The sequence below is a fragment of the Alexandromys fortis genome, unplaced genomic scaffold, assembly GCF_014885135.2.
Source record: "Alexandromys fortis isolate MF-2015 unplaced genomic scaffold, M_Fortis_MF-2015_v1.1 scaffold_128, whole genome shotgun sequence".
In the NCBI taxonomy this organism is placed as follows: Eukaryota; Metazoa; Chordata; class Mammalia; order Rodentia; family Cricetidae; genus Alexandromys; species Alexandromys fortis.
In genome coordinates, this window is record NW_026068012.1 from 2,930,082 (window position 1) to 2,942,450 (window position 12,369).

General features: G+C 45.2%; 1 protein-coding gene across 1 annotated transcript; it reads left to right on the plus strand.

Moving 5' to 3' along the window:
- Window positions 1-7,033: 7,033 nt before the first annotated feature.
- Window positions 7,034-12,150, plus strand: LOC126513647 (beta-1,3-galactosyltransferase 5). The gene has a single exon (XM_050162132.1). It carries the CDS (start codon window positions 7,040-7,042, stop codon window positions 7,964-7,966), a length of 927 nt encoding a protein of 308 aa, XP_050018089.1. The 5' UTR covers window positions 7,034-7,039; the 3' UTR covers window positions 7,967-12,150.
- Window positions 12,151-12,369: the final 219 nt, after the last annotated feature.

The window sequence follows — 12,369 nt, forward strand, 5'->3', positions numbered from 1 at the left end:
GAACATGAAGTAGGATCAAAACCCCTTGTCATTGACCTTGGCTTCTCATCAGTCCTCATTGTTCGCCGTGATCAGAGAGTCCGGTTTTATCCCATGCTGTTTCAGTCACAGTCCAGCTGGCTTTGGTGAGTTCCCAATAGATCAGCCCCACTGTCTCAGTGGGTGGGTGGGTGGGTGCACCCCCCGTGGTCCTGACATCCTTGCTCGTGTTCTCCCTCCATCTGCTTCTCAGACAAAAGCATTTGTTCAACTATGTTCATAGCAGCATTATTTGTAATAGCCAGAACCTGGAAACAACCTAGATGCCCTTCAATGGAAGAATGGATGAAGAAAGTGGAATATATACACATTAGAGTACTATGCTGCGGTAAAAAACAATGACTTCTCGAATTTTGCATGCAAATGGATGGAAATAGAAAACACTATCCTGAGCGAGAACCTTCATCTGGTGATGGATGGAGATAGAGACAGAGACCCACACTGGAGCACTGGACTGAGCTCCCAAGGTCCCAATTTATTTTAATTTTTAAGTCTTGAACTGTTTGAACTGTTTGCTTTGCCTGTTTGATTGTTTTTTTCTTGGCTTTCTTTAAGATATTTATTGATGTTTTTCCTACATTTTTGTTTGTCGTTTTCTCCATTTCTTTAAGGGAATTTTTCATTTCCTCTTTAAGGGTCACTATCATTATTTATAAAGTTATACTTAAGGTGTTACCACAAAATGAAGGTGTTTCATCTGAACACAGGGAAAGGCAGCCATCTCACTGAAGCAGTCCTTTTGAACAGACCAATTTTTGGCTGAGTACAGGAACATCACTGTCATGGAAGGTCCACCCATTTGAATGCTATTTTCATTCCTAAACACCATCTCATACACATCCAACATAATATTTACCTAAGTGTCTGAGAGTACCCCATGGCCAGTCAAGCTGACATAAATTAGCCAGCACATTGCAGGAGCTGTGTGGGCTACTCTGCCTGGCCCTCACCCAATGGGAAAAGAGCTGGATTCCAGCTAGGAACTTGGAGCTGATGGCCCCATTTGGGTCTGGGCATTGCCAAAGATTTCACTGTGCCCTGCCATTCCATGACTGGTGGGAAGCTATGAAGGATGTCTGCCCCATCTCACTCTTGGAAACACTTTTCCTCAGTATGTGGTTTCTGTAGCTTATATAATTTTGGTGGAGGTCATTCTTTTTTAGGAAGAGAATAGTATGTGGCCTGAGGCTTGTCTTTCTGTCAAATCATGGAATGGTCTTTCTCTGAGAAGGACTGGTTTAGTCTTGCCTGGTAATACTGGGATGGGATTCACTGGAGGAACTATTTCTCTTCTCTGGCTTCAGGCTGTGGGTGACCTATGCATCACCCACATCACCCTTAGTCACTACCTGCTTTCTCCTCTCTGCTACACTCATCAGAATGGATCTTTTCAGTTCCATAGCTTAAAGATTAAATGACCTAAGGTGTAGACAGAGGTTTCTGTCACACCAGCAGCTCCCAAATAAACACACCAAGGCTTAATTAGAAATGCTTGACCAATAACTCAGGCTTATTACTAATTAACTCTTATATTTAAATTAACCCATATTTCTTATCTATTTTATTCCACATGGCTTGGTACCTTTTCTGAGTACAACACACCCATCTTGCTTCTCTCTGCATATCCTGGCAACTCCTGACTCTGCCCTTCTTCCTCCCAGCATCCTCTTAGTCTGGCTGTCCTGCCTATACCTCCTGTTTAGCTATCAGCTGATAAGCTTTTTATTAACAATGAGAGCAGTACATGTTTACAGTGTACAAAGATTGTTCCCCAGCCCCAAGCTTAGTCACTCATGTATGCCACACTGCCCACATTTGGTTGACTCCACATACAGTGACCAAATGTTCCTGCCTACCAGAAGCTTGGGGTTTCAATCTGAGGATACACAGTGACATCGTGTCCTTCAAGAAAAATGCTGTCCTAATCTGTTTCCTGATGGTCCAGTGTCTCCCCAAGTCTACTAAGAGGAAGGTTCCCTTTCAACTCAAGGCACATATACCTACTGTGTACATGAGAATACTGAGTGTGTCACTTTGGACAGTTTCTTGGTAATTCTATTATAGATAGGAAAAGTGTCGCTACCCTAATGGGAACAGGAAATCCAGGGAGTGTTGGCATTGGGTATGGCATCTACTTTGGCCATGGACTGCCATTCGGTGTTTACATAGAGGGTGATGCAGTGGAGAAGGGGAGTGGTTAACCTCTGTGAAGTGTCTAGAGAAAAGTGACCTTAACCTCTGTGATGTGTCTAGAGTAAAGGGACCTTGGAGGTAAAGGTACTTTGTCCCCCAAACCTGATGACATGAGACCTGGAATCACATGTGAGAGGAGAGAACTGGGCTTCCAGCAAGTTTTTGTCTGAACTCCACACTTGCATTGTAGTGTAAACACACACAAAACACACATATACACACACTAATAATTTTTAAAAATGAAGTCTTATTTACTTTAAAATTTTTATGTGCTTTTGTCTCTCTGTGTGGGTTTTCACATAGAATATAGTTGCCTACTGAGGCCAGAAGAAGGTGGTTGATTCCCTAGAACTGCAGTTCCAGGTAGTTGTGAACTGCTTGACATGGGTGTTAGGAACTGAATTCAGGTTCTCTGAGAATACTGCTCTGAGCCATTCTTATTCAAACCACCACAGTTCACTCCCTGACTCCACAGACTTATAGCTATACTATACTGCAAAAATGGATTTAGTCCACCTTCAGAATTCCCATTGTCTTTCAAATGTCAACTCAGTTTAAAAGTCTAAAGTCTCCTTTTGAGACTAAAGCAGTCTCTTTACTGTAACCGCCTGTAAAACATAATCAAAAACATATATACATTCAACACACAATGGCAGGGAATATACATCATCATTCCAAGTGGAGGAAAAGGAGCATAGTGAAGAAATATTGGATAAAAGCAAAATGGAAACTAAACATGGCTCCATACCCAGTGTCACTGGGCTTAGCTGGCCCTTCCCTTCCAGCTTTGCTCCCCACGCTTCATATCCCTCTCCTGCTCCACTCCTCTGTGAAGCTCTTTTTGGCAAACATCCATGGCTCTGGCAAGTCTGAGACCTTAGAGTCTCCAGGCTTAGCAACCCAGGCTTCAGTTTCAGTTTCATGCAATGAACTCTCAGGGCTTCTAGCTCTTGCAGGATCTTTCTTATCATAAACTACTGTCTGGCCTCCTCAGCTCTCCTTAACCACAGAGAGAGACTCCACAACCCCCTATCCCAGAACCTTGTGGGTGACAGTTTCAAGTCTGGATGCCTCCTTGAATCCTGTTTGCAGGATCTTTCCTTTGTTGTTGCTCTTTAGGTACAGAAAACTCCTTAGGTCTCCCTCTTACAGGATGGAAGATTAGCTGAGTGGGGTCTTGCCCTGGGGACACCCTCGCTTTATTCTAGTTTGGATCAGGCCGTTCTTTAATCTCCTTATCTCTTTCAGCAGAAGCCTGAGTTCCAAAATTATATCCATCTGGTGCTCTTTTTCTCTTCAAATATTTTATATTAATTTCTGTTCCACATGCTCTTTTTTATCGTATATTTGCATAAGGGTATCATGAGTAACCACATGAGAAAGTCAGTATTAGCCTGTCTTGAAATTGTTCTTCCAGAGCAACTGTCCTAGTGTTTCTATTGCTGGGAAGAGACAGCATGACCTCCAACAAAGGCCACACCTACTCCAAGAAAGTCACACATCCTAATAGTGTCACTCCTTATGCACTTATGGGGGTCAATTGCATTCAAACTACCACATTCAAACTCCCTTACTCTTCAGGTTAGCATCATGCAAATTCTTGATACAAGGGCAGAAAGCAGTCACATTCTTTGTCAAAATATCACAAGAATTGTCTCTATCCCTATTACTAATATTGCTCCCTTCTGAGACATCTTGAGGTGGACTCCCACAGTCCACAGCACTACTGCCACAATCCTACTAGAATGGCCCATTAAGCTGAGCACTCAGTGTTCAACCATTTTCCTCATTCAAAGCCCCACTGTCTTCTACATTCCTCCAAAACACAACAAGGTCAGGCCTGTCAAGCTCTATCCCACTCCTTGGTACCAACTTCTGTGTTAATTACTTTTCCCTTGTTGTGGTGAAACACCATGAGCAAAGGATCTCGTTAAAGCATATAGTTGGTCTTGTAGTGTCAGAGGGTTAGTGTCCATAATGACAGCAAAGACATGAATGGTGGGAACAGCTTAGAGCTCACACCTTGATTCACAGCCACAAAGAAGAAAGAGCACAGTGGTAATGGTGTGGATTTTGAAAACCTCAAAGCCCACACCCAGTGACACACCTCCTCCGCCAAGGCCACACCCACAATCCTTCCCAAAGGCTTCCACCCATTGATGACAAAGTCGTCAAACATATAACCCACAGAGGCCATTCTCCCACAAACCACCACAGGGCCTATCTTCATCTATCAGACATCAGAGGATTCTCATATACTTGTTTGTTGTTGTAGGCAGGTGAATCATATGGTTGACACTGTGCCTCAGTTGTATCCATGTTAGAAGTTACAAAACTGAGTCCAGGAATGCAGCTCACACGCTTGCTCGAGGTCACACAGGGAGAGGGCAAAGCATGAAGTAAAATGAAAACAACTTGAATGCTATTATTTTCTCTCCAGTTATTCCTGAGAGACACAAGCTTCATTTTTGGTAAAAAAAAAAAAAAAAAAAAAAAAAAAAAAAAAAAAAAAAAAAAAAAAAAAAAACGAGTCCAAAAGATTGTCTCAGAAGGTAGGGTGGAACTTTGGCCACGGTCAGCACTGCTCCTCACAAGGAATTCATTTCATCGTGGCTTCTACCCTGTGACTTAGCCCTCTGGAGGGAGCTGATTTCTTGCTCAACAAAAGTGAGTGTCTTTCTTTCTCATTGTTACAATACTAACACTAGTGATCTCAAACTCACCACATTCCAGGTTTCTAGAGTTTCAAGGTAATTGTGCAAATCAGAAAACCAGAGCTACTTTTGTGTTCATTACTTTTCTGATTGCTATGGCCAAATACCTAAAGAGAAATGACTTATGTGGGTATTTACTTTGAATCCTGACTCGAGGTGATTCTCCTTTGCAGCAGGAAAACATACACACCACTGGGAGCAGTTTGTAGCTGTGGTAGCAGGGTGTGAGATTATTACTCATAACTTGTGGATCAGGAGGCAGAGGACATGAAGTGGATGGTGCCATAAACTCAACACTCATCCCCCAGGAGTCACTTCTTGTAGTTCGACCCCATCTCATAAAGGGTTCTACAACCTTTTCCAACAGCAGCATCAGCAGCTGACCAAGAGTTCAAACACATGAGCCTGCCAGGAACTCAGTGTGTTAAGAGTTGATTTTTGAGCATGCTTAATTAGAGCAGAAAAGACTGTGGCTAAGTGCTGCTTTTGTACCCAGAATGCACTGCTTTCAGACCTCTGCATGCACCCAGAATGCATTGCTTCGAGACTTCTGCCTGCACCCGGAATGCACTGCTTCCAGACCTGTGCTTGCACCCAGAATGCTCTGCTTCCAGATCTGTGCTTGTACCCAGAATGCACTGCTTCCAGACCTACAGGCTGTCTAGATGCATTGTGACATTCTTGGTCATGGAGTCACCAGAGATCAGAGCTGAGGATCTGTTGGGAGATATGGTCCCATCTACTGACAAGGAGTTTGAATACCCCATCAGTGAAGGGCTGGCAGTTCCCAGAGCTGGGATTAGCATCTAGAATCCCAAGCTGTCAGTGTGGCATTGGGGGACAGCATGGCAGGCTCTCCTGTGTGCTTCACTGTAGAGGAATGGCTTCCATTTCTATGTGCTGAAGGAATCCAGATCTTTGTTGTAATATGAGCGGCGGGGCTGCGTCCCCAGCACCCCGGCTGCCTGACTAGCTTATGCTCTGAAATAACAACACACAAACTGTATTCTTTTAAACACTGCTTGGCCCATTAGCTTTAGCCCTTACTGGCTAATTCTGATATCCCAATCAACCCATCTTTAATAAACTGTAGCACCGGTCTTACAGGGAAAGATTCAGCATGTCTGACCTGGTGGCTTGCTTCATGGTGTGTGTCTGCCTCAGAGAGCAGAGCTATCGTGTCTACCTGGGAGAGAGGAGCATGGCGTCTCTGAGCTCACTTCCTCTTCCTCCCAGCATTCTGTACTGTTTACTCCTCCCACCTATGTTTTAACCTATCAGGGCCAAGCAGTTTCTTTATTGCTTAACCAATGAAATCAACAGATTGATATATGACACTCCCACATCAGATCTTTCTTTTTTTCTTCTTTATATTTTATGTATGGGTGCTCTGCATGTACGCCTGCATGTCAGAGAAGAGCATCAGGTCTCATTATAGATGGCTGTGAGCCTCCATGTGGTTTCTGGGAATTGAAATTGGGACCTCTGGAAGAGCAGCCAATGTTCTCAACCTCTGAACCATCTCTCCAGCCCCTCCAGAGTTTTCTAAACCATGGATCTCTTCATCTATCTCACCTACTTGGCACATCAACTCATATTTTTTAAAAGTTTATTTTTAAATTGTGTATATGTGGGGTTTGGTATAATGCAGTATGCATATATAATGTGTACTGCTTACACAGATTCACAGTTGCGTTACCTTAAACATCTATTTTTCCTTTGTTTGGTACTTTTTGGGCAAAATTTAAAAGTTTTTAGTTTACATCTAAACTAAAGGGGATTTCGTCTGCATGTTTATCTGTGCACCACATGTGTGCAGTGCCCACAGAGGCCAGAAGAGGGCATCGGATCCACTGGAACAGGAGATACAGGTGATTGCTGGCAGGAAGTGCTCCTAACCACTGAGTAGTCTCTCTAGCCTTGTTCTGGGAACTATCAAATACTTCTCTGTTAGTAACTCATAAAGTATAAATTCTGGCCCTGCTACGAAGTTTAGAACACCAGAACAGAGCCCTCTGATCTCCATGTGTTTGGGTATCTGTTACTTTACCCTCTCTCTTGGGAGACCTGGCAGTTTGTCTTTGTTCTTTCAGATGGCCTTCATGAAGATGAGGCTGGTTTATGCTTTCATTCTGATGATGGGCGTTCTTTGCTTATACTTCAGCATGGAGCCTTTCAAGGAACTGCCATTTGTTCTCAAGAAAGGTCACGGGAAGTTCCTCCAGCTTCCAGATATAGACTGCAAGCAGAAGCCACCTTTCCTTGTGCTGTTGGTGACTTCGTCTCACAAGCAGCTGGCGGCTCGGATGGCCATCCGCAAGACATGGGGTAGAGAAACAGAGGTGCGGGGACAGCGTGTGAAGACCCTCTTCCTCCTGGGGGCCTCAGATAGCACCAATGAGATGAATGCCACAGCCCAGGAGGGCAAGCAGCACCGTGACATCATCCAGAAGGATTTCAAGGATGTCTATTTCAACTTGACCCTGAAGACATTGATGGGCATGGAATGGGTCCACCACTTTTGTCCGCAGGCAGCTTTTGTGATGAAGACAGACTCAGACATGTTTGTGAATGTTGGCTATCTGACTGACCTGCTGCTGAAGAAAAACAAAACCTCCAGGTTCTTCACGGGCTACATAAAGTCCAATGATCTTCCCATCAGGCAGAAGTTCAACAAGTGGTTTGTGAGTAAATTTGAATATCCTTGGGAAAAATACCCACCATTTTGCTCTGGGACAGGTTATGTCTTTTCTAGTGACGTGGCCAGCAAAGTATACAATGTCTCTGAGAGTGTTCCATTCCTCAAGCTGGAGGATGTGTTTGTTGGGCTCTGCCTGGCCAAGCTGAAGATCCGGCCTGAGGAACTCCACACCAAACAGACCTTTTTCCCAGGTGGTTTACGCTTCTCTGTGTGCCGCTTTCGGAAAATTGTGACCTGCCACTTCATGACACCCCAGGACTTACTCACTTACTGGCAGGCACTGGAGAACTCCCAGGAACAGGATTGTTCTGCTGTCTGAGGGGAGCCTGTGGTGCAAACTTCCAATAACCTTTGGTGATACTTTGGGAACATCTGGGATGACCTTGCTGGGAACTGTCAGGGGTCGAGAGAGAAGGAGGAGGAGGAGGAAGACAAAGAGTGCTGTTCTCAATGCCCCACATACACTAGAGTGGATGTACACACATACAGGTCAAGACTTGTTCCCACTTGGCACCCAGAGCAATAACAGATCTCATCTACCAGGCTTTTGCACTATGTTCTCAAGGTTTGAGACATGCCCTCATCTGCTCATTTCAGGGCTCAGTATACATATGAAGCCATGGATGTGATCATTCCCATTTTACAGGTCAGGAGCCAGTACCCACAGCCACTTACGTATCCAAAGACTCCCAGTCTGCAGACAGAACAGGATTGAGAATCAAGTGCTATCATAATTCAGTTGGTGGCACCCAACTGAGTGTCTCATTCTTTGGGAGAGGCCAGTGGTGAAAGAAGCTAAATGTGGGAGTATCTTAAAGCTAACTGGCATCCTTCAGGACCTTCCAGGGTCCTCTGTCCCTCACTTCCCCATCCTGCTTTGGAAATGCTAAGTCTGGAATGAATTAGCTTTCTCAGGACTTTCCCCTCACTTGAATGATGTAGCTAGGTACTGAGTATGTTAGCCACTTGGTGCCCAATGCATCTTCAACATGAGACATGCATGTCTGCAGACACTAGCTCACCTCCATGCTAGAAGGAAACTGGGTTATATGACCATATAAATCAGGCTGAGAAACATAGCTGAGTCTTTCTATATAGGCCAAATATACTGCTGAAATCCTAGCAAGGGTGACATCTCCTCTAAGCCTTTTGGGACATTTTGTCTCTGTTGCGGATGTCTTGATGGATTGATGGTGGTGACCAGCTGCAGCACTAAAACCCTTCAGATCTCAAACTCAAGGGCAGCCAGGCACGGGCATGGCCTGTATTTGTGTCCAGGAACTTTGCTGGAATCTGGACTGGTCCAAGCTCCTGGGATGCAGATCATGGAGGTAAATCCAGTGGAAGGGCTCTCCCTGCATCTGTGAACCTTCCCCACCTCTTCACACTGGGTTTATCACATGGTCAGAGATCTGCTGAGTGTTTTGGTTTGGAATTTACCCCTGATGGTTTTCAAAACTGGGTAAAAACAGGGGCTCATGGCCTTTCAGCCATTGCCAGCAGTCACGTAATCTTGCTCTGTATCATTGGAATTATTGATTTCCCCTGCTTTTTATTTTACTAGATTTTACTGTGTGCTTGGAGCAAAGGCTTCACGTGACTGTGATTGTAAACGTTGCAATATGCTCTCATCTGAACTCAGGAAATCTTACTTAAGTCAAAATACTTTAGGGCCTCATTTCCACACATGTTCCTGTCTTTCCCATACCTCATAAGGTGGGGGGGGGATTCTTTTGTCTGTGACATTCTTCAAAATCCTACAGCACCATGTTCTGAACCCTTAGTTCAGAAAATCTGAGCCAGGGAAAGAGAAAGGGTGATTGTTCCTGGGTCTGCACTAGAGACTACATACTCCATCAAAACAAAAGGAGATCTTCTCTTGACAGAGGGAAGCCAAGGCTTGTAACAATGTGGTGGCTTTGCCATCTAGAGGATGGAAGAGCTGGCATCAGGACTTGGCAGCAGCCTCTCTGTGTCAGACCTTCCCTTTATTCATTCCTTCTTTAGCCATATTTGCTCACTGCATTCACACACATCACGAGCAGGTCGAGGTGGGGTCTCCAGACAGCAGACATGAGTGAGCTCAGTGCTGAGAAGCTGGTCAGGGGCAGATTCTCTTGATCTATGCACAGTAAACAGGAGCATAAGCAGGTGTGGTCACCTGAGCCCAGACTTGCTCTTGCATTGAAGATGCAGGCATCTTTGTAGGTAGCTGCACTTCACTCTTATGATCAAACTGGTTGTCAGCAGAGGCAACTGAGGTGACCCGGTGACTCACCCAGGGCCTGAGATGCAGTGGAGGCCCAGCCCTCAGCCTTCTCCATTGGCACAGCATTAACAACCTTCCTGCATGCTTACTTCTCTCAGAGGCCTGGGGCTGGTGCTACCCAAGGAGTCACCAGCATCTCCCTTTGCCTGCACACTGCCACCTCTGTCCTGGGTGTTGGCTAGAGTGTGGCTTTACTTCTTCATGGTTCTCTCTGACTCTCTGATTCTGGCTTGGCTCTGGGGCCCTCCATGGAATTATCACAAACCTCCCATTCAGACTAGCTTTATCATGAGGTCATGTGCATTTCACACATGCAAACACAGCCGATGCAGGTGTCTACATGCAGGATCCAGGCTACTTTTATTACTTGGGATGAGACATAGCAAGTGCCTACAATCTTCTCTTTAGAGTGTGAGGTTGTCTTGATCTCTCTCTTGCACAACCAGCTGCACGCTTGTCACAAGGCCAGGTGTGCTATGGTGGGGACATGAGCTGAAGGAGTGGCTCACAGTTGCACACCCAGAGGGTTACTGACCTCCAGCCTCCAGGCAGAAGTGAAACACACCCACCACCCTGTGAGGGAGCACAGCTTTTACCATCACAGCTGCACCAGTGGTCGCACTAGAGTGTCCACCGCTGGCCTCAGGATGCTGTTTTGAAAGAACAAAGCCAGGCTTCAGACACTGTCTGGTTTCACCACTGAGTTTGCAGCCTCATTGCAAACTGAATAATTCACAAGCTGAATTTAATATGGTAGCTGCTGGGCATCACTTAAAAAATAGATGAGATGTTGCTTAGATTTCCATCCCTCCTTTTGGAAGCATTTGCTTTCTCATACCACGTTTTTAAAATTAAGAACTAATTTCCTGTATTCATCACATTAGAAGGCATCTGAGCCTTCTCTAGGCTGGGTCTCCTAGTAGACAGGATGCTGACTCCTCTCTGGCTGGGACTTTGGCTTGGTATATACAGTGGGGGAGGAAAGTCTTGTAATTATCCACAGGTCCTGAGGGGACTTTGTAAAGGGGGTGTCTGATGCCAGCCAAGCTACTGCATTCTGTGAGGGTGCTAGCCTGGAAATCCCTTCTGGCCTGGGTAAGATGGATTGGTGGGTTAAGGTGTTTGCTCCCAAATTACTCTAGCAAATGCAATTCAGTCCTTGAGACCCACATGGTCAAAGAAGACAATGGAGCTTCACAAGCCCATGGTGGGCCTGCCCACATGTGCATGCACACACATAATAAATGAAATGCAAACAAAAATAATCTTTGCAAAGGCTCCTGCAAACACTGACCTCCCAGGCTCTTTGCTTATTTTTATTTCTCTGTGGCTCTCCAGAATGTAAACTGTGCGTGAACACTGGCACAGGTGAATTAGAAGTAAACTCTCATTCACACCTCTATGCTTTGTATGGTGCTTTCATTTGGCTGAGAATTTGTTGGGAAAATTCGTTGCCTCAGGTGTCTCCTGCCTTTTAGCCTAACTCTCAGGAAAAGACAGATCCTCACAGATGGCCTTAGATTGTTCCTGGAGGTGAAGACTGAAAGTGCCCCATCAGCATTCTCTAATAACCAGGCACAGTCATTTTAAATATAAGTAGAAAGATGGATTCTGTGGCCAAATGTCTTTTTTTGTGCATATTATTTTGGGGTTTTGGTGCTGGGGATGAAGCCCATGACTGCATACAAGCTCTCCCCAGCCCCTGGTGAGTGTTTTGCATCATGCATTTTACTACCTCCATGAAGGGGTCATGGGGATCAGCTCCTGATGCCCGCAGTTCAAATGCTGTGTTGGGAGGTTATGACTGTTAACTTGACACAACCTACAATCACGCTGCAGTGAGTTTTAATGAGAAATATCTCTCTAGTATCCATTGGTGTAGGAAGACTCAGCCCACTGTGGGTGATACTGTTCCCTAGGCAGAGTGCCCTGAGCAGTATGAGAAGAGGAAGCCAGCTGAGGGCAAACAAGGATCCATGTGTTTTCCTGTCTCTGTTGGGACCATGGATGTGCCCCACCACTTTAAGTTCCTGCCTTGACTTCCCTGCAAGAACAGACTACACCTGGCGTTGTGATCCGATGAAATCCCTATTCCTGGAGCTGCTTTTAGTCAGGATATCTATCACAGTAACAGAAATGAAGCTAAAACAGATGCTCAGGTATTACCCACACGGGGTCTCAGACCCTTCTCACCCCACCATGTCCTGATGTCATCACCAGTGCTACCCCTCTGTGCCGAACAGAGGTGGGTCCAGAGAGCTGTGAAACCCTTCTTACATTCTGCTTCGGGAAACATCACAGGTGGGGAGCAGACTCATTTCACCTGGCCATGTAAGACAAGAAATACCCTCCATGACTGGAAGCCACTCATATGAAATCTAGGACAAAGATTTGTGGTCAAATCTGATTTTCTAAAGAATAAAAAAAATTAAACGTTTGTGTCTTTGAATGGT